The following is a 21,231-nucleotide window of genomic DNA, read 5'->3' as shown; positions in this document are numbered from 1 at the left end:
CCCCAGTAGAACAAACGATGAACTGTAGTATGCTAAGGACATTGTCTTGTGGCCGCATCAGGGACTTTGGTGGCCAAGGGGGGCGTGGGGAATGGCTTCTACAATGACATTGGGAAGCATTTTTTGTGTGCTCTCCGCTGCATGCTAAAAGCTGAATCCTGTATATGATAGGAATTGCACACAACTACTCGAATTTGGGATGATAGGAAACTGAAATGTTTATATTTGTGTTTATCTTGTTCCTAAGGATTGTTCCAACTTAAATGATGACTTAGGGTGCAATCCTATCCAGATAGGACCACCTATCCAATGCCGGGCAGGAGAAGTACGGAGGGGATCATTCCCTCCACGCTCCTCCTGCCCTGCATTTTTGGCTAGACAGCTGATTGCGGCTGTCTGACCGCGGGAGGTCTGAGCAGAGAAGGACACATTGCTGCTGTACAACACATTGGATGTGTCGCACAGGCATTTCCGCCCTTCCAGTTCGGAACACCCCCAGACATGCCCCTTTTTGGCCAGTCCGCGCTCCTCTTGCGAGCGTGGAGGATGGGGCTGTTCTGCACTGCCTCTGGCGCGGAAGTAGGGCGAGGTTGGTTCTTCAGGAACCGACCTCAGAATGGGGGCTCCGAGGTTGGTTCCCGGAAAACAATATATCCTATGGCCGTCGAGCCAACATCTAGCAGCCATAGGATTGCTCCCTTAGGCCCTTATAGTAGAATGAACAGTAAATGCTAAAGATATTTCTATTTTTATGACCACACTATCAGTGATAGGCAGTTCTCCAGATGTTTTGAAATACATTTCCCATGAATCCTGACCACTGGCCATTCTGGCTAGAGCTTGTGGGAATTGCAGTCCAAAACATCCGGAGGGCACCGGGTTGTTTACCCCCTGTACTAGATCCACACTAGAGATGTAAAATTTCAGGAAATGTTGAAGCCATGGGAAGAAACGATTTCCCTGGGTTTTTTCTTGGGGAAAAAACTGAATTTTTGTGTGTGTGAAAAATATGCAATAGTTTTCTTTATTTCTTTTTTAGCACTCTTTACAGATGTAAAGTCATTTTTTTAGGAACATAAAATGTATTATGTATAACTTGATTTGCTCATAAAAATAGCATTAAAATTAAAAACATTTAAAAGTAAACTCATTAAATATATAATTGTCTGAATAAACTACCCTTTAAAATTTAATATACCAAACATGATAACTTTATGAGCAAACCAAGTTATATACAATATATTTTAGGTTTCTGTTTTATGCCTGACCAGACAGAACTTCAGCAAGTTGTCCCTGAAACATCTGAATAATCCTAGAAGCCTGAAGAAGCAGGAAGAGCTGGAGGCAGAGAAAGACTAGTGTGTAGCATCTGTTCCTGTTTGTGAGGAATTGATTGGGGTGAGGTTTAGGGAAATCTGGTCTGAAGGAAAAGTTATTGAGAGCTTATTTAACTGAGGAAGACTCTGTTGCCTATTAGGAATGGCAACCAAGCATATTTAATTTAAGAACCTTTAACTGATCTCAACCTCTTATTTGAAAAGTGACACGATATTCCTTTTTGTAAGTAGTTTCCCTCAATCTTCATTTTTGTTCATTTTGAAAGGTTGTTTCTAGTGGTAGTGTCAATCCCATGCCTACACTATAAGAATCAGGCTACTGAGTTTCTTTTAGGTATAGAGGGTTTATTTTGGTGGCAGTGGGATTTATAGCTGTGGCAGCATTCCATAATATATTTTTTATTTCTGAACTTTATTAGAAACTGTGGCAGTGAGTTCCATAGATCCAAGCCTCAATATTGTTGTTGTTGTTTAAAAAAAGAAACATAAGTGAAATAACTCACCTATTCTGTCATATTATTAATTAATCAATCAATCAATTAATTATTTTTGTTAAATTATATCTATACTATTCTTCGTTGTATAGTAAGTTGCTTTGTGAAAGGGTTTTTTTTTTTTGGCCTTTGTGGGATATAAGAAGTGGCAGGATAACCTACTATTACCTGGTTTGCACATAACACTAACCCATGGTTTATTTAACCCAAGTTTGTTAGCTTACCTGGCAGACAATCAAACAAACTACGGTTTGTTTTCTCAGTCCCTGGTTTTTTGTTTCCTTCCTCCTTTGCCCGCTTCCTGCCTGTGTCCAAAATGCTTTTGTGTCCAGTACTGACATGTAGAGCAGCTGGGTTTTTTTGACCACTCTTGCCCACTCCCTCTGTAGCCTGGCAAAACAATCCATGAACAACCCACAGTTCTGGATTCACATGTAATGACAAACTGTGGTTTAAACAACTCAGAGTTTACAAGCCAACAACAAACCATGGGTCCTTTTTCTGGGTTGTTTGTAGTTAACAAACCATGGTTTGTTAGTCCAGCTGGGTTCACACATCACGACAACCCAGAATACTTTTTCATATATGATTGTTGTTGCTAGAGTAGCATATGCAAAGAACTGGAAATCTAACCATATTCCAGGTATCAGAGAGTTATCTAATTTTGCAGTTCTAAATAATTTAACTTGGATTATCAGAGACAGCCAAGGAGGCGGGCCTTGTGCCAAGTTTGAGCAACAGTGGAAATAGTTTGAACCATTTTGGAATAGACAACAAATTATAATGTTTGGCAGCCCATTTTTATTGTTATAAGAAGAGAAAATGGTGGTATAATGTGACTGTTTAACATGCTGCTGTTGATCTTTCTTCCTTTGGATTTGTGTTTTATGTATGATGTTGCAATGGCTTGTGGCTGATGCAAATACAAGTTTCTGTTCTATTCCTCTGGATATGTTATGTCATGATTTTGTTTTATGATTGCTTGTAATGAAGTCTGATTGTCTGTGTGGCAGAAAAGTGGCAATAAAAAAAATCTTAAAAACTTACAAATAATCCCTGCAATTGTGCTGCACTTGAAATGCAGCACAATTCAGGGACAATCTCTATCCCCCTTTCATCTCCAAGCTGGAGAGAAGAGAGCTGGGGTTTGTTTTGCCACCATGCAGAGACATGGTCTTCTCAGAGTTGGCCCCACTATTGAAAAATGGCTTGTTGTTATTACAGGACTCCTGTTTCAATCTGTCATTGTTCTTGGTTCATTGATTTTTTTAATTTAATTTTTATTGTTTGAAAATTATATCTATACTATTCTTAGCTGTATAGTAAGTTGCTTTGTGAAGGGCTTTTTTGCCTTGAAAAGTGGGATATAAACACCAAGATAACATAAAAGTTCCTTTAAAAAATTTCATCTTCGCCTTGGATAAACCTGGATTAATTAAGAGATAGATCTCAATAATCCTCCCCCAACCCCCAAAGTAAAAAAAACAAAAAGAAGCATGTTGTTATTTGGCTGTCAGTGGCCGCCAGGAGATAATGTTTACAGGAATTTGTTCATAATTACTTTATCTTGCATGTTCTTAAATAATGTGGGTTTTTTATGTAGAGCAAATTAATAACAACTATTTCCTCACAAATAGCACCTTCAGAAAATTGCTAATAATGTAGCATTACAATGGTTAGAGTTAAAGTAACAATTCACTGGCTATGTACACACCACACAATTATACATAAATTAATGAGTAATTCAAAGCACTGGCAAAAATATAGAATCCCTCCAGCTTGGAGAATTATGTTATCTTCACCATTTCTTCTAAGATGACTAAGCTGTCACATCCCTTTGCTATGCACTTTCATCTCACCCTCACAAGAGCCATACTAATAAGCAGGAAATTCAGCAGCTCTGGCACAGGCAGCATGCTGGCATGAGAGTAGAAGAAAAATGCTTCAAGCAACGAATACATTATATGACACAACTATAGCTACTAAATGGAATTTCAGAGGTAGGTGGGGTGCCTCAGAGGGCACTGCTGCATACTTCAAATGCAGCCTCTTTTTGAAAATATTTAAAAGGTTTTAAAATTTAAGTTTGATTTTTTTTAAAAATAATACATTATTTTAAACACATTAAGGGCTGGGGAATGATGGACACTGTAGGACATTTTTTTTCCATCTAAACATGCATAGGATCGTGCCCTAAGTCGACCTCACCAGCCACATCTAGGGAGAGCCACAGAAAATGGCACCGCTCAGTTTTCAAAGCAGTGGTGTAGTGGTAAATGTTGAAGTGCAGATGCTCATCAGGACACTCCCCATAGCTATAGCCCCAAGTAGGATCCAAAAATACAGGCAGCTGTGTTGATCCAGACCAACAAACCAGTTCTAGCAGTTTTGATCTCCACCAGGATCAGGTCTTTTGTAAAGTGAATCTGTCTTAATTGTCCATTCAAGACCAAGTCACCCCAAAATCCAAAATGAAGAGGGTTAGGACTCTCTCATGTGCAGGGTGAGCTGCCGCTTTCCCCAGCATGGGCAAGTCACAATGCTGCCTTCCCACATGCCCCATGCTGAGATCAGAGATAACAGCGGGGGTTCTGCTGCTGGCGCATGCCAGCAAGGGAATCCCTGCTGTTGTCTCCGATTTGAGATCAGAGATAGCAGAGGGGATCACTCTGGGCTGGGGTGAGGGATGGGGGAACCCCAAGAGGTGGCACGGGCCAAATTGGGGTGCCCCACTGGCTTGAGGTTCTGCACCCCTGGGCTAGATATTCTCTCTCTCTCTCTCTCTCTCTGGGGTCTTGCTTCTCTGACCCCTCCCCAAGCTCCAATGCCCTCCTCCTCAAATTCTGAAGCTACTGGCTCTGCCCCTCCTTTCTAGCCTATTCCCCTATGAATCCTTTTGTGGAGACTTCTGCTTCCCTGACTTGGGCCCACCAAGGGCTCCCTACTTCTCATGTCCCAAACTCCTTGGTGTGTGGGCCCAGGAATTTCCCAGTCTTCCCCAGTCTCTATTTCTCCCCACTCTGGTCTAGTCTCATTAGGATTTAAGGCACCATTGTAAAAAAAAGAAAAAAGAAGAAATGTTTCACAATCATGGCCATTTCATTAGACTTAACTTTAGTTTTAATTAAACTTTAGCTACATTTACATCATTCTTGTTCTCTTGTTATCTTGCAGAACTTCATTAATGAATTTCTCGAACACGGTCTGTTTATTTTCAGTCTCTTCTTGCATATGTGGTAGTTCTGAACCCTCAAGTGATATACACCTTAGTTCATCATTCACATAATCAGCCAGAAGTTAATTTTTCAGAACACAGCATTCTATTCAGAGATGAAACAGAGCACTGAACTGTTGTCTTTGAAAGCGGCCAGAGATTAATTCCTACTTCATTCATTCTAGGAAACAGCACCATGATCATCAACGTGATTTTTTTTTCCGACACTGCAGCTCACAAATTGATCTTGGGGGTGGGGGGGTGGGGAGGCATCCAATAGAAGTCAGGGGAGTGCACACTCATGCCAGGGTGGGAGGTGCAGGGAATTCCCCGAGGGGCAAGTGGTGGCTGGTGCTCACTGTGACTGGTAGAACAGGGACATGAGAGATGCAGCCAAAGCAAATGGTAGATGGAGCCATCTAAATCTGGTTTTGTCCCCACCCTCCTTCCAGGCAATGACATTAAGAATACATAAGTGCTGCAGTACAATTCCTTAAATCTGATGGAATTTAAGAAGAGTCTCTTACCTCAGTGCATTAGGCTTCTGTGCTATCATACTCGATTATCTGCTGGGAAAAGGGGTCACTTCGCTACCCTTTCCAGTTACCCTGTCCTCCACTTAGGCCACCATTCCATGGTGAGAATGGGAAGACTTAGGGATAAAGTGGCACTAGGGGGGCCACCACTGTCACCAGCTGCTATTACATTGCTGCCATGTGTTCAGATCTCACCTCTGCATGCCCCAAGTAAAATAAAATGAAGGGCAGGTCTTCTCTGCCCTCCTCGCCACCAGAGGGCAGCTGCAGCAGAAGGAGGACTTCTCCATATTCCTCCAGCTCTATTGTCTTGGGTATTGGGGATAGCATAATATGATTCATAGAATCATAGTCATAGAATCATGGGGTTGGGGGGGGGCCTACAAGACCATCGAGTCCACCTCCCTGCTCAATGCAGAAAACCTGATTCCCAGGCGGTCTCCCATCCAAGTACTAACCAGGGCTGACCCTGCTTCGCTTCCGAGACTCCATGATATCCACATTTGCTTTCTGGCAGGGAGGGGGAGGCTGCAGTTGCCACTTCCGGCCAATGAATGGGGCCAGGGCTAGGGTGGCCACATGCCCTCCCAGTGCTGGTTCCAGGTTTTCGAGAGCCCTTGGGCAAGACACCCGCAGTGGGCCCCCTCCCTCAGTGGGTCTACCTTCTCATCACCATTGTCACCAGCCGCTACTGCTACTGCTCTTCTTTCTCGTCATTGCTGCCATGTGTTCAGCTCTCACCTCTGCATGCCCCAACCCTCTAGAGTCATCTTCTATCAATGGGCATGTTGACAGCCTGCTTTCTTCTCAGCCTTCTGTGAAGTGGACTGATGGCTTCCTCTGGGCTGGATGGCTGGCACTAGCAGACTGCTGTGTTGATCTTCCTCCACAGTCTGCCTGGAAGGGAAGAAGGCCCAAAGCCAGAGCAATCTGACGTGGAGGGCCTTTGCCAAGCTTCAAAGAGGAGGACAGAGGAAAGGGTGCAGTGCTCTGAGGAGCTGCAAGTCTATTACCAGGAGGTGGAAACTGAAACCCAGTTTTAGAAGATCATGCTTAAGGGTGTTTATTTACGCAAAGGTATTTCCCTGTTATCTGTGGGTTGTCCAGATCTTGTAAGATGTACTGAAGTCAAACTGAAACAGTGTTAGAGTGCATTGGACAGGCAGCATTCTAACATAGCTGCTGCTGGCCCAAGTCTGCCTCCAGAACAGAGATCCTAGGCCGAGGAGCTGGATTTTGGGCCTGGAAACCTGCTACTACTTTCTTGTTAGGAATGGTCTCAGAGGTCTCTTTCTAGGTTCCCTTCTAGGGTAGCATCGCCAAAAAAGAGCTTGTGCATCACTGAAAAGGAGAACGAAAAAGGATGCTGATTTCCTTACAACTTGCAAATGCTAATTGATATGTAGAGATGAACATTTAGAGATAACTGCTACATCATTTAAATCAAAATGCAACATATCTCACCATAGTGGGGTGACCAGTGTGCCTGCTCAGTCTGCTGTCCAGATGCTGAAGTTGGTGAGCAGCCTCAAGGCCCCTCGTGTTCTTCCTTCTCATGGTTCTTTATTCTTAACTGGACTTGGACTGGGCAGAGACCTTCAAACAGAGGACAATAAAATGTGTCCTGTTTTATCCCTCTGTAAAATAGGGCACATACCCACCTTAGTTTCCCACTGAGCAAGTTCAGCCCCTACCCCTTCTCTCTCTCTCTCTGTCACACACACACACACACTCAGACTTACACACACAAACTCACACAGATCTGAGCAAAAGACAAGGGCCTACAGACAGATGACAAGGCTTTCTCTTCCCCACCTCCATTCCCTGCAATTCTCTTTTTAGAAATGAAACACTGCCTTCCAACCCCCTTGCAAGTTTACTTCACAACACAGTTAAAAACACAGTCTCTCTCTTGCCAACGAGTCAAAACAAAAAACTCCCCCCCCAGTATTTGAAGTGTTTTCCCTCTCCCCACCCTCCAAAAATTAAATGAGAAGTTGCTCCTCAAGGCACCTTTCCCTCTGTCTGCAGTACACCTCTGAACTCCACAGTAAAAGAAAATGAAGAGCAGGTCTTCTCTGCCCTCCTTGCCACCAGAGGGCAGCTGCAGCAGAAGGAGGACTTCTCCATATTCCTCTAGCTCTATTGTCTTGGGTATTGGGGAAAATATGACTCCATGATAGCCATATTTTCTTTCTGGCAGGGAGGGAGAAGCTGCAGTTGCTCCATCCGGCCAATGAATGGGGCCAGGGCTAGGGTGGCCATGTGCCCTCCCAGTGCCGGCTCCAGGTTTTTGAGGGCCTGCGGGCAAGACACCCTCAATGGGCCCCTCCCTCAGTGAGTCAGCCTTCTCACCACCATTGTCACCAACTGTTACTGCTCCTCATCCTCTTTCTCATCATTGCTACCACTTGCTTCTTTGATAGGCAGAGAGCCAATGAGCAGGGAGGCAGGGGCATCTACCACTCCTCCTCCTCATCCCACCTATTGTCTGGACCAGAACAAGAGAGGGGCGAAGAAGCAAATCACAAGGTTCAAGAGGAGGATCCCCTGCTCAGGTGAGGGCCCTTCGCAGGTACCCAGCCATGCCTCCCCTTGATGCTGGCCCTGGCCTGTTCCCTACTTTACGGAAGTGATCTAGTTCCCTTCCACATGTTCTTTGAACATGTGGAGTGAGGGAGGGTTAGAACAGAGCTTAATAAGTAGGCTGTAGCCCACAACAGCTTATGCCAGAATAAATGTATTTGGAGGCCTAGCATTTAGTTGACCCTTCCCCGCACTGGCATCCTCCAGATGCGTGGGACTCCCATTATCCCAAACCAGCATGTTGGTTGGACATGCTGGCTAGGAATGATGGGAGTTGTAGTCCAACACATCTGAAGGGGGCCAGAACAGGGAAGGAAGCTTTGATTGGTCCCTTCCTCCTGCTTCTTGATCTTAGATGAACAGCATCATTGCCTCTGTTGGTTTTAAAATTCCAGAGGGATAGCTGAGTTAATCTGTTACAGCAAACACGTAACAAAAGACAAGTCCTGTGGCACTTTCAAGATGAAGAGCCTTTCTACATGAGGCTTTTATCGTGTGCTCGTGATTGCTCACTCATGGTAGTTTGCAGGTTCTTTACAAGGTGTTGTCATCCTCCAGGGCCTCTCCCGTGCTTTGCAACCATTCCCCCAGCTTTTTTTAGATCAAGGAAAGTGTAGTATTATATAGAAATGGCAGAATGAGACTCCTGTGTATTTGCGCAATTCAGCTATACCACATCTCCATCTAGTGGTTGTATAATGAAACATATAGAAAGGCAGAGAAAGAAACCCCCCCAGGAAAAAACACGTGTAAAGGAGCCAGTCTTAATCCTGCAAAGAATCTGGAACCAGAAGCCCCAGTAAAGCTGGGAATAAAAAGTTCATGTAGAAAATTCCTAACAGGTTTTTCGTGTGGCATCATAGTCCATGGTCTTGAAGCCACTCTACAGCAAATCCATGGAGTTGGCAAATATCTGCTGACAACAGAGAATCAAGATTTCCTGCATGAAATCGTGTGCCTCGGATGCTTATTCCATGAAAAACTTGAGCATCTCTTGAGATGCCATAAAACTCTTGTGTGTGTAGTAGTTGCAGTATGTAGTCTTGTTGTTGGTTCTGTCGGTGCCAATATCCCACCTGCTTTTGGCCCCAGTGCAAGGCCTGTCCCCCTCCCCACTGGCCTGTGGCTGTGGACTCTGTAACTTTGGCTGTTCCTGGTCCAGAGGGGGAGGGGGAGGAGGCTGGTGGCTCCGATTTCAGCGGGGCGGTGAATCTGCTCTGGCTTTCAGGCAGAACCAGTCAGAACTCTAGAGGAGCTATGCAAGGCGCTGAACCCATTGGGGGGGGGGGCGGCATAGGGTTCAGCACCTTGGATAGCTCCTTTAGAGTGGTGACTGGTACTGCCTGAAAGCCAGAGCGGATTCACCGCCCCGCTGACATCAGAGCCACCTGCCTCCACTGGGGGGAGGGCAGGAAAGCGGTGGGGGAGAGAAGTCAGTGCCAGGGGCTGAGATGGGAGGGAAGCGGCGGGGCGGAGCCAGGCCAGCGTGAGGCAGCACATTTCTGGCAGCGGCGGCAGCGCCACCATCACTGGCTCTCACGCTGCAGCAAGAAGCGAGGCGCCGGGAATCAGCATCAGAGCATCCTCTCCCGAGCAGCTGGAGCCGCCAGGGGTCCAGCCTCCCTCCCTCCCTCTCTCAATCTCAATCTCTCTCTCTCTCTCTCTCTCTCTCTCTCTGCATCGCTCCGGACGCATCTTGCCTGCGTGGAGGCTGCCCAGGACACACACACACACACACACACCCAGACTAGGATTCTCCGACCAAGGTAAGGATGCCACCATCGGCTGTGCGTCTGGATCCCTGTGGGTGACGCCAGCCAGCCAGCCTGTCGCATCCTCTCCCCTCTCCCGCCTTTCGAGTAATGGGGAGAGATGCTGCAGCAAAATCACCCCACCCCCCGCCGCCGCCGCCGCCGCCGCCGGGCTGAGCTGCCTGGATTCAGGTTTGCAGAGGCTGGGAGGGAAGGACCACCCCGCCGCTTCCGAAATGCAAACGGAGACTTCCCATTCTATGTTCCAGTCTTGTCCTAAGAGCATCAGCTGGTAAGGACCTGGTGGATGGGAGGCTCCTCGGTAGTTATTCATGGGTGCTGCGTTTTTTTGGTGCGTGTGTGGTGGGGGCGGGAGCGGGGGGCGGGTAGGAGTTGGATGCAAAATTTTGGGAATATTATATTTAGGGGTGCATCAAATGAGTTTCGGATGCTCCCCCACCCCGAAGGAAGAGCCATTCAAGAAAGGGGGATCTCTGGAGGATTCCCTAGATGGATCCAGGGAATCTATTGGGATCTAGCCTATACTGGCACAGGTACTCAGGAAGACAAGATGGCTAGTCTGGTGGCTGGGATCTTATCGGAGAATGTCAACAGTTTAGTCACGGCTTTGGAACATGCTGTCTCCCAGCTTCTAGCAAATGCTCATCCATGTATGTTGTGCGCTGCCCAAACAAATACCTGCTGCACCCACCACTCGGGGAGAAAATGAAGTACTGCTATTTTGGGAATGACTTTGTTTTGGCACTTACGGGGTTAAAGCATACCAGGAAATTAACAGATGAAAAACAATAACAAGCCTCAAACGAACCAGAAGGCTGACCTCCCACGTAAGCAAGGTATAACAGCCATGTCCTCCAATATTTAAGTTTTAGAATAAATGCAATGAATGATCAATTAAGAAGTGAGATGCCATTTTGTACCATCTGCAACTTTAACAGTGCAATCCTATACCTTTTCTTGAGTAGAACAAGTAAGATCCATTGAGTTTAAAGGTACTTACTCTCAGGTAACCATACAAACTTATCCAGGAGTAAGTACCATTGAACTCACTGTGTCTTACTTCAGAGTAGACCTGAAAGAGTGCACTGTTAATGTATTTATCAGTAGTGTTTTTAGTTTCCTAGAATCCAAAGGGTGCAATACTATGCACATTTAGACAGAAAAAATCATACAGCTCCCAGCATTCCCCAGCCAGCCATGTTTCTGAACATGCAAGTCATAGGATTATGCACTAAATAATGCTCATTCTGTTCACACAGTGGCCAATCAGATGCCTGTGAGAAACCCACATGTAGGACATGAATGCAATAGCACTCTTCTGCCCATGTTCCCCAGCAATGGGTATAGAGAGGCATACTGCCTCTGATACTGGAGGTAATATATACCCATTATGTCTAGTAGCCATTGATAGTTTTATCCTCCATAAATTTATCTTTTAGGTCCATCCAAATTGGGGGCCATTACTACATCTTGTGGTAGCAAATTCCATAGTTTAACGATGCACTGTGTGAAGAAGTCCTTCCTTATATCTGCCTTGAATCTTCCACTATTCAGCTTCATGGGATGACTCCAGGTTCTAGTATTAGGAAAGAGGGAGAAGAATCTCTCCCTATCCACTTTCTCCACACCATGCACCTCCTTTGCTAGAGCTGTTTTAGCAGAGGCTGGACAGCCATCTGTCAGGGGTGCTGCAGTTACAAGATTTCTGAATGCAGTCAGGGGTTGGACTCGATGATCTCCCAGGTCCTTTTCAACCTTAAAATTCTGTGATGTTATTATTCTTTGAGAACTTACATCAGGTACATATTGTCTGGTCTCTGCAGCATCATGATGGAAGAAACTGTACTTGCACATGTTCTCCTTCTGTGCAACCATTAGGGACATGAACATCTTCTCTCCTAAATCTCAACACTACCCCTGAGTTGCACAGTTGTTTCTCTTACTATCCTCTCTGCACCACTGTTACCACTTGCCAGGATCATTAGCCTATATACAGGGTTGGAGAACCTTTTTCAGCCTGAGGTCTGAATTGATTCTGGGCAAGCACGTCAGGGGACTCATACCAGCAATGTGGCCCCAACAAAATTGCCTAGACTCCATTCACTCACACAAACACTCATACACACACATCACCCCTCCACCACTGTTATCAGGCTTTAAAAAAAAACACACCCCAAACCTCCAACGGTGGCAACGTAGACTTTTTAAAAGCCTAATGTAGTGGGCAGAGGCAATTGTTGGAGGGTAGGGAAACCACAGTGTTAGGGAGAGGAGGCTTAGCCCTCCCCTCCCCAGTCGGGAGCCCCAGCCCCCTCTGAAAATGTCCTTCACTGTGTAATTCGGCTTTTGAAAAGCCTCCATCATCACCAATGGAGGCTTTTCAAAAGCCTCACTTGCAGAGTGGGAGTGAGGAGGGGAAATCCCTTATCTCCAATTGGAGGTCAGAGCAGGGGCCAGATGGGGACTTTCCATGGGCCATATCTGACCTGTGGGCTGGAGGTTCCCCATCTCTGCTATATACTAAAAGAAATCTTAATTCTCCCAGTGTGAATCCTTATGTAGCCAAAACAGCACCATCCACATACAAGAGGGACATATCAGCAGACCTGGGGGATGCCAAGGTTTGCAGAAGCACAACAAAAGGAAAAAGACAGTTTGGCCCAGTAGCTTTTGTGCAAGGTGCAAGTGAAATCTGTTCCTATTTGTGTTATTCTAATAAACATTCAGAAAAACCCAGAAGGAAAATCTGCTGTGCATCCTCAAGGACTAAAATCAGGCTGAGGAAAGCCATGGAGCCCTGATGTCCAGGAGAGAACAAAGGTACTTCCAGATGGAGGGCTCCTAGTACCCCCGGTCAAAAGGCCTTGTGCAGCTATGTGACCCTCCCACCCACCCCCTTAATGGGTTGTTTTCTGGTAAGAAAAAAAAGACAGAAAATGTAGTGGAAAAAGACAGCAAGGCTACAAATTGAAGATGACGATGTCTGGACTCCCTATAACATTCTGTGAATGGGGCAGGGCAAATGCACAACAAAAGCCTCGTCTAGAAGCACCCCAAATGGCTGTTCTCTCACCAGCTGGTTTTTGGGAGCAGTGGAGCTTTCTTGAGCTTGGGGTACTAAAGTTATGACTGGATTACCCATTGGACTAAGGGGGCTGCAGCCCCCCAGCCCACTGTCTCAGGGAGCTGGCCCACTAGCTAGTCCAGGTCCCCAGCTTTCAAATAAAAAGGAGAGACTGAGCAAGTCGCTAGTTCTTGTGGAACCTGACATATGAGACAAAATGTTCAGGCACTATTCTGTCCCATGGTTTTTGTGTGGAACAAGCCTGCTATTACCTTTCAGTGTGTGTAGACATTATTGCCAATTTGTGAGCAGTTTTAGCCGCAGAGATAAGTTCAGAATTACCTCCTGCTCCATTTTGAACCCTTTATCCACTACACTGCACTGGCTGTCACACTGATAAGCAGCTGTTTCTAATTAAGGACCAATTCACAAAATCAGTTGAGGTGATAGTCTTCACTTTATATGCATGGCTCCATTGACAGGTGTTGAGTTTTCTGCATAGAAAAATTTTGTTTGGAATAGCTGATTTTTCGTTGACATGTCACACAACCAAGGCATTACTTGGTAGTAGAAACTACAATGTAATTGTGTGAATTACCCTTATGAGTTGCTCAGTTTAGTTTAGCTTCACCTTCTTTACGATTACAATAAAGAAAAACTAGTTAGTCTTAAACTTTAAGAGCATAATGCTACGCATGTTTAGACAGAAAAATGTCCTAAAGCTCCCAGCATGCCCCAGCCAGCATGGCTGGCTGGGGAATGCTGGGAGTTGTAGGACATCTTTCTGTCTAAACATGCATAGGATTGCACCCTAAGTTACTGAAAAATGGGAAATGTCCTTGAATATTGGATTAAAATTACTGCTTGAGTTAAAATGGTGGTGCTCTCCAGGTAAACAGTGTATCCATCTCAACATGATCATTAAATTGTGAATAAAATAGTTAGCTATTGTGGGAAGCAAGCAAACAGGAAATGAGTTAGATAGAAAGTTGAGATTTATGGGAACAGACAACAAAGGAGTGGATTATAAAACTTGTTTCTCATATCCCCTAACAGAGTGATTTTGCCTGAAATATGTTGGGATTTGGTACCTTCCCTTGATATTTACAATTTTAATCACTGCTATCATCTGATGTAACTAGGATTACCTTCTTTCCTTTATCTATGGCATCATGTGAGCATTGGACAATGCAGTGTGTGTGTGTGTGTGTGTGTGTGTGTGTAAGGAACCATGTCACTTTTTAACAATCTTTTTTCCATCTCTGAGAAGATTCCTGCAACAGTCACCTCTCTCTCTTTTCACTTGGGACACAATCTACCAGGACGGTTTCCTATTGGGTACTGCACTTGCGTTTCTTTGTGCAGTACCCAGTCTCATTTATTTCAATATGTCTTGTGCAGGAGAACTCCCTAGTAAATTTTCCCTGCAGCATGTTAGGTTGCCTTTCTTCCCATTGTACTTTGTTCTTTAACTGCTCTTCCTAGGGTGGTCAACCTAAAATATGACCTCCATTCTGTATTGCTGTGAGCTGAATGCCTGACACGGTGCATGGTCAGTGTTAAACAAAGGGTGCTTGTCTGGCCCTTGTTTACCAAATGTCCATTCTACAGATTCACTTGCCTTTGGCACGTTGTTATATCCTCAGCATACTTGGTAAGCCAAGGTTTGTTTTTCCATTCCTGTGGTTTTCTTCCCTTCAGGAAGCTCTTTCCACATTGTTGACCTGTGTCCCTAGGAACCTCTGCATATCTGTCATGGAGACCTGCTTATTGCAGATCGTTTTCTAGGGCAGCCTTCTGCAACCTGATGTTTTGGACTACAACTCCCAGCATCCCTCCAGCCAGCCATTCCCCCAAAAGATTTAATTCTCCTCTCCTAGTGTGTACTGGTCCTGATCCAAATCATAGCACATTTTCTATTGAGTAAAAAAAAGGCTCAGCGACATGGTACGTAATTCACTAACATGTAGTTTGACCCTTGGACTACCACTCTAACCGTTACACCACACTCACTTCATGGATAGCATTATTCAAGGAATAAACATTTTCAGGACCCCATTTCAAAAACCTTTAGCCCCCTTCATGCATGCATTGTGTGAAGGGGAATTGCACATGGAACAGGCTGTGGGGCCGTGCCTCTGGTCTTCCTCCCGAGATGGTGTAATGCCTCTTGCTCCACCCCAACATCCATGCATTAGGCAAGGATGCCTGCAAAGGCAAGCCTACAGGTGCCCATGTAGTGGTATAGTAGTAAATTTTGAAGTGCGGGTGCTCAGCATGACGCCCCATAGCCACACCTCCAAGGAGAGTCCAAAAATATAGGCAGCTGTGTTGATCCATATCAGCCAACCAATTCAGGGAATTTTCATCAACAGGAGCAGGTCTTTTCTAAAGCTAATGGTCTTAATTAGTGCTGTGCTGAATCCTGCCCCCTGTTTTGGGGACCTTTTTCTTGCCCTGCAAAAGAGGTATTGTTTTTTCTGCTTCTTTTTCAGGGCGGGGGAGAATTTTGGATAATGTTCTCCTTGGGAAGGGGGACAGGGTTTCCACATACCTTTTTTTAAAAAGTGTAGGCAATTCTTGAGGGGTCCTCTTTCTATTTTTGTTTTTTTAAAGCACCCCCTGTCCAGGAATCTTCTACAGCCAGGAGTTATTCCTGAATGCTTATTGGAGAGGACAAGGTTACATGGTCTCCTGAGAGTTCAGAAAGAACTGCCAGGCTGGAGGAGAGGCCTGGGCTCCTGCAAGTGCAGGTGGTGCTTAAAAAAATAATAATAGAAAGAAGACCCCTCAAGAATTGCCTACACTTAAAAAAAAAAAAAAGGTATGTGGAAACCCTGTCCCCCTTCCCAAGGAGAAAATTCTCCAAAATTCTCCCTCTCCCAGCCAATTTGCCAGAGTTCCCCCACTCCCCAAATGCTGAAAATGGGACAATCAAAATGTTCAGCACAGCATTACTCTTAATTGACAGTTCAAGACCTAGCCACCCCTGCATTACAACAGGGATAACTCACAACAACACATTCCCCCCTTCCCTGCCAGAGTGAGGATTGCAACTAAGCTCAGAGGGAACAGGGAAGCCTGAGGCAGGTGGCTGTTGATGTCATCATCCCTCCTTATCAAAAAGTCCTGGTGCCCTTACCCTATGAGCCCTGCTTCCACTGCAACACTGTGTCCATGTCTACTGCATGGACACTGGGGGTGGATCCATTGGTACCACATGACCACAGGGGTGGGGCCTGAAGTACAGCCCCTCAGCCCCATTCTATGTATTATTATTCTCCATGCAATGCAGGTATGAATAGGCCTAGTGGCACTTCTCTATTATGATTTGCATGTTGAGCTCTTAATATATATATATTTGCAGATTTTACGTCATCATTAAACTGATGGGAAAGATCTTTATTTTTTAAAAAACATTAACGCCTTTAAATAACCTTGTCTGAGATAATAGTCGTTCAAATAATATTCACATCTTCAGATCTCTCTTGCTAATGATAAGAACAGCAGTGACTTCAAGATGCTTACAATTAAATCGATGTGGTGCTACAAGCAAACAACCAAGCCCGCTACTTGAAACTATGTAAACTCAGGCTGTAACCTTATATACACTTACTTCAGAGTTAGCCTCAGTGAACGCAGTGGCATTTGTCTCCAAGATCTGCTTTGTAAGTGTATAGATTAATTTATATCTATGCATCAATGTTTATACTGATTCCCAAATCAGAACTGAACTGCCAACTTGACTTATCCCATGATGTTACATACTTCTATAGCTAGTTCTGTGTAGTAATCCTCCAAATGGTTCAGATAATTTGTTGCCTCAGATATTTCAGGTAATTTGTTGCCCTTGTCTGGAGCAATAGACTATATTTCCCTTAATTTTATTCTGGTCTGTTGCAAAATTAGTTGGATTAAAGCTGCAACCCTATACCCACTTACCTGGGAATAAGGCCCTATTGAACTCGGTGGAACTTACTGAGGACAAATGTATAGGATTGCACTATAATTCTCATGAAATAAATAATGAATAAATAAAAGCATTCATAGTCATTAAGGATGCATGACTCACAAAGGGGCAAGACACTCAACATGGAACTTTTACCACTTAGGCATGTGGAAATGTGAAATCATTGTTGCATGAGTATTGGTTGTTAATGCTGACTTGGTTGAGATTCTACTGTAGCTTGGGATTTGGTTGCTAATGCTGATTTGGTTTGTTGAGCTTGCACTGCAACCTGAGAATGGTAGTGTTTATCACGTGGAACCATTTGTTACGTTCAATATGCAGAATATGTATTAAAATACTATGAGAATACAGCTGTCACAAGGATAACAGTTGATCATTGCTGTAGTTTGAAAACATGGAAGACACCCTTAGGGCACAAGCCTGGCTGAGGCATGCTGGGAGTTGTAGGCCTTTTCTCCATCTAAGCATGCATAGGGTTGCGCCCTTAATCAGTTTTAGCAGGTTGCTTGCTGTATTTTCTCTTTCTTCTTGCGTGGCTCAAATAGTTGCTCTGATGCAACTTATTCAACCTCTTTGTTGCCAGGATGTAGTAGCCTTATCAGCCATGGTCCTAAAACATGGAAATACTTAAATTAAAGTGATATAACATCCATGTAATTTGTTTCAGATGGAACATCTAGATGGAATGCCAGTCTCTCTGTGTTCCATATTTTTCTCTTGCTTTTATCTGGATATCTTCTAACATTAGAATTGACTGGAGTTTTTTTTAGTTTGTATTCAGTGTTTTGTTTTGTTTTTAATTTGTATTCAATAAAAGTGTTTCTTTTTTTCCTGTTGGTACCAGGGCATGTGCAGCAGGTTTCAAAAAGTTCAGGATCCTGATTGTGTGATGTGAGATGGAGGGGTCTGGAGCAGAGGAAACTTAAGGAGGAGGAAGGACTCCTTTAAGAAGGCGCTTACAGCTGGCTCCATCTGTACCTTCAAGGTTCCCCTGCTCAAGGGGTGCTGGACAGACTACTGCCTGAGGAGGGATACCTTTTGAAGGATCCTGCTGGGTCAACTGACAGCTGGCCCAATCTGTGCCTTCAGAACTTCCCCTGCTCGGATGGGAGGCTGCCCAGTTCTGGGCTGCCTACTGCAGTAAGAGGGCCACCTTTTGAAGGTGCAGATACTGGGAGGTGGTGCAGGCAGTTGTAGAAGAGACCTAGAGAAAATCACCTCCTCCCCCCTTCCATTCAGAGAGGTCTCCACTGGATCAAAGAGCATTCTGTGAACAGAAAGACAACATTGGATACAACCCCTTTGCACTGTTTGGAGCTCATTAAAAAAAAATAGCAAGAAACTTAATTAAAAAAAAACTTTTTGAAGGCTTTATTTTATTTATAATTATTTCTAGGCTCCCTTTAAGGGCAGTGATTTTTAGATAATTGAACTACATGACCGAGAGTCTTAGAAACACAGCAGCATTTCAACTGTGAAATGATCTATTCTTCTGTTTGGCCAAGGTCCACAAATGTGGTGTCTCTCCCTTTTACTGTCTTCTGAATTGTAGTAATAAAAATTGTGCTGATGAGACAGGATGGCATTGTGTAGAGGACAAAAAGGGTGATGTCACTTTGCATTTGTGCTGAGGAGGCCTGTGGGAAAACTGTTCCATTATTTCCCATTCGCATTCTGTATATGGGGGAAAGTGGATCACATTACTAATGAGGAAAAAAGTGCAGAGTCTAGTTAATTCCGCATAGTAGGTCTGTTTAAGTACTTTGAAACCACAGACTGCATTCCAGATTGTTTTATGTTGACAACTTAGGCTGTAATTTTAAATGGCAGCCAATTTAGGTGGGTCCATTGTGGAGGCTGGTGGCTCCGATGTCAGTGAGGCGGTGAATCTGCTTTGGGTTTCCACACCTTGCATAGCTCCTTTAGTGTTCTGACTGGTTCTGACTGAAACCCGGAATGGATTCACTGCCCCACTGATAGTTGCCCACCCCTGCTTTCAGAGGTATAGCGCCGTTCGTGGGGGCACATTCCATTATGTTCTGTCCATACCACTTGGAGCCATGTGGGCAAGGAAGGGACAATTCACCTGAACATGCCATTTTAAACACCATTTTCAAATCAAGTTGCAAAATAAAAAGAATTGTGCTAAAGCACTTTTTAAATCTAAGGGCTACTACTTCAAAGAAACAATGACTGACCGCCATCTCTGAAAACATAAAATCTGGTCTATGTATGTGGATTTTGAACTTTGAGATGGTTGATTCTCTTTTTTCTGTTGTTGTTAAAATAAGGAGATAATGTCTGTGGACTCAGTGTATGATATACAACTAAGACAAGAACTAGAGAATAATAATAATAAGCATTTGTTGTGTAAGGGGAGCCAAAGGGAGATATCTTACAATCTCAAGAGATATTTTAGTGTATGTGTATTGTTGTTGTTGTGTTTTGTTTTTCTTTTTAATTTTTTTTTAAAAAACACACACATCAAATCTGGCTCTGCATTGGAAGCTCTGAGCTGCTGTCCCAACAATGCAGATGGAAAGTCCCAACCGTAGATATATCTTCACAAGGAAAAATATATCCCAGCAAACTTTAGTTAAAGTGGCCAGTGCAGTTTGAAAAATGTAAAAGCACAATTAGCAATGGTACTTGTATAGTTTAAGAGAAAGTAACATTTTGGGAATGTAGGGACACTTAAATGTCTTTTTATTTGGCATATTTGGTTTCGGGTCAATGCAGGCCCTGTCACCCTTTTAAATTCCTTTTGCACCCATTAGATAATAGCCCCTAGCAGCATGTGCATATTATTGGCATTGATTGATTGATTGAAATCTCTGTTAGTGTATTTAAGCAGAGAGGCATAAAACAACAATAGAAAAGAGACACTGCATTATTGGCCCTAGTCCTAAGTTTTCTCAGCACCTCTGATGGAATCTTTGCTCATCTGTGCTTTACATAAATCCATAATGATGCCATTGCCTGATAGTTTATAATAGTTTTCACACTGATATTACTGCCCCCTCCCTTCAGCCTTTCCTGGATCCAATCTCCCCTCTTCCTCATTGACCAGGTAAGGAGTTCATTGGTTGTAATGTTAATCGTGATTAAGGCTGACCCAGGGTATCCCTTAAACCCAGGACTTGAAAGCACAGGTTTCATTTCATTTTCATTTCTTATATTTCTATACCGCTCCATAGCTGAAGCTCTCTGTATGGTCCTAGGCTGAGAAAAAACAACAATAGTTAGCTGGAACCACAATTCTTCATGCCTAAATTAATGCTGACCAGGACTGGCCCTTCCGTTAGGCAGAATGAAGTGCTCACCTCAGGGAGCAGATGCTGGAAGGTGGCAACAAGGAGTTGCAGGAGAGAGCTGTATGACACACCACCTGCCCTGTGCCCCTTAAGCTAGGCTTCTGCTTTCAGGCATGGTGGGGGAATGCTGTCCCATTGCCAGCACTGAAGAAATATTTGACTGCCAGCCCAGTTGTCTTTTGTATATGGAATGGAAGGGGCTCCATCTTGTTCTTTGCCTCAGGCGGCAAAATATCTTGGGCCAGCCCTGATGCTGATGAGCTGTTTAACCATAATTAAGGCATTAGGAGCAAGGATTGCTCCAGGGAAGGGAGATGCTGTCACATGGAGGTCTGGCTTCAGTTAGTTAACCATGGGTAACAGGTAACCAACATTACCTCTGCACCAGTTCAGTGAGTTATTTCCTGTGCATGTTCTATTCAACATGGGTTGGAGAACATGGGTGATAGGGAAGCAATAACTGAATTCCAAATCTAGGGCTTAGATTCACATGGCCCTTAATCAATGTAAACCAATATTAAGTTTGGCAGGGCTTGAGCAAGCACAGTATTTCAAGCTGGGCTGTTGAGAGATTATTAAGCTGTCCTTTCAAAATCAGGATGTTGTCTAATTTAATGCTTTTGCTCTTTTGTACGTTCTTTTACCTATGTCCAGTTTTTACTGGGATATTACCAAACTATACTTACTGTAGCATCAGAACCTCCCACCTATGAATCAATCAGTATCATTTAAAAGGAGAAAAAGAGTTGCATTCTTCCTTTTTCATTCATTTCTAACATTTGAATGTACTGTTTTTATTTCATAACAGAGAATCATCATGTCAGACAAGAGTGATTTAAAAGCAGAGCTTGAACGCAAAAAGCAACGTTTGGCTCAAATAAGAGAGGAGAAGAAACGGAAGGAAGAAGAAAGGAAAAAGAAAGAGGTAAATGCACATTACATCT

At 44.1% G+C, this 21,231-nt stretch overlaps 1 protein-coding gene across 2 annotated transcripts in view; it reads left to right on the top strand.

Annotated features, from left to right (window-relative positions):
- DYNC1I1 (dynein cytoplasmic 1 intermediate chain 1) overlaps window positions 1-21,231 on the top strand; it is a 302,215-nt gene that overhangs the window by 49,764 nt on the left and 231,220 nt on the right. The window contains exons 1-2 of one of the 2 annotated variants that reach the window (XM_084858765.1): window positions 9,584-9,933; window positions 21,096-21,212. In XM_084858765.1, the coding sequence (XP_084714891.1) occupies window positions 21,105-21,212 (108 nt within the window). In that variant the 5' untranslated portion in view covers window positions 9,584-9,933; window positions 21,096-21,104. Of the gene's footprint in view, window positions 1-9,583; window positions 9,934-21,095; window positions 21,213-21,231 lie in introns of those variants that run through there. The other variant, XM_084858764.1, reaches the window with a different exon arrangement.

This window comes from Heloderma suspectum, chromosome 5 (genome assembly GCF_057233095.1).
Source record: "Heloderma suspectum isolate Gila_16-S chromosome 5, 16-S_ref, whole genome shotgun sequence".
NCBI classification, from domain to species: domain Eukaryota; kingdom Metazoa; phylum Chordata; class Lepidosauria; order Squamata; family Helodermatidae; genus Heloderma; species Heloderma suspectum.
This window is presented reverse-complemented; position numbering and strand designations above follow the sequence as displayed.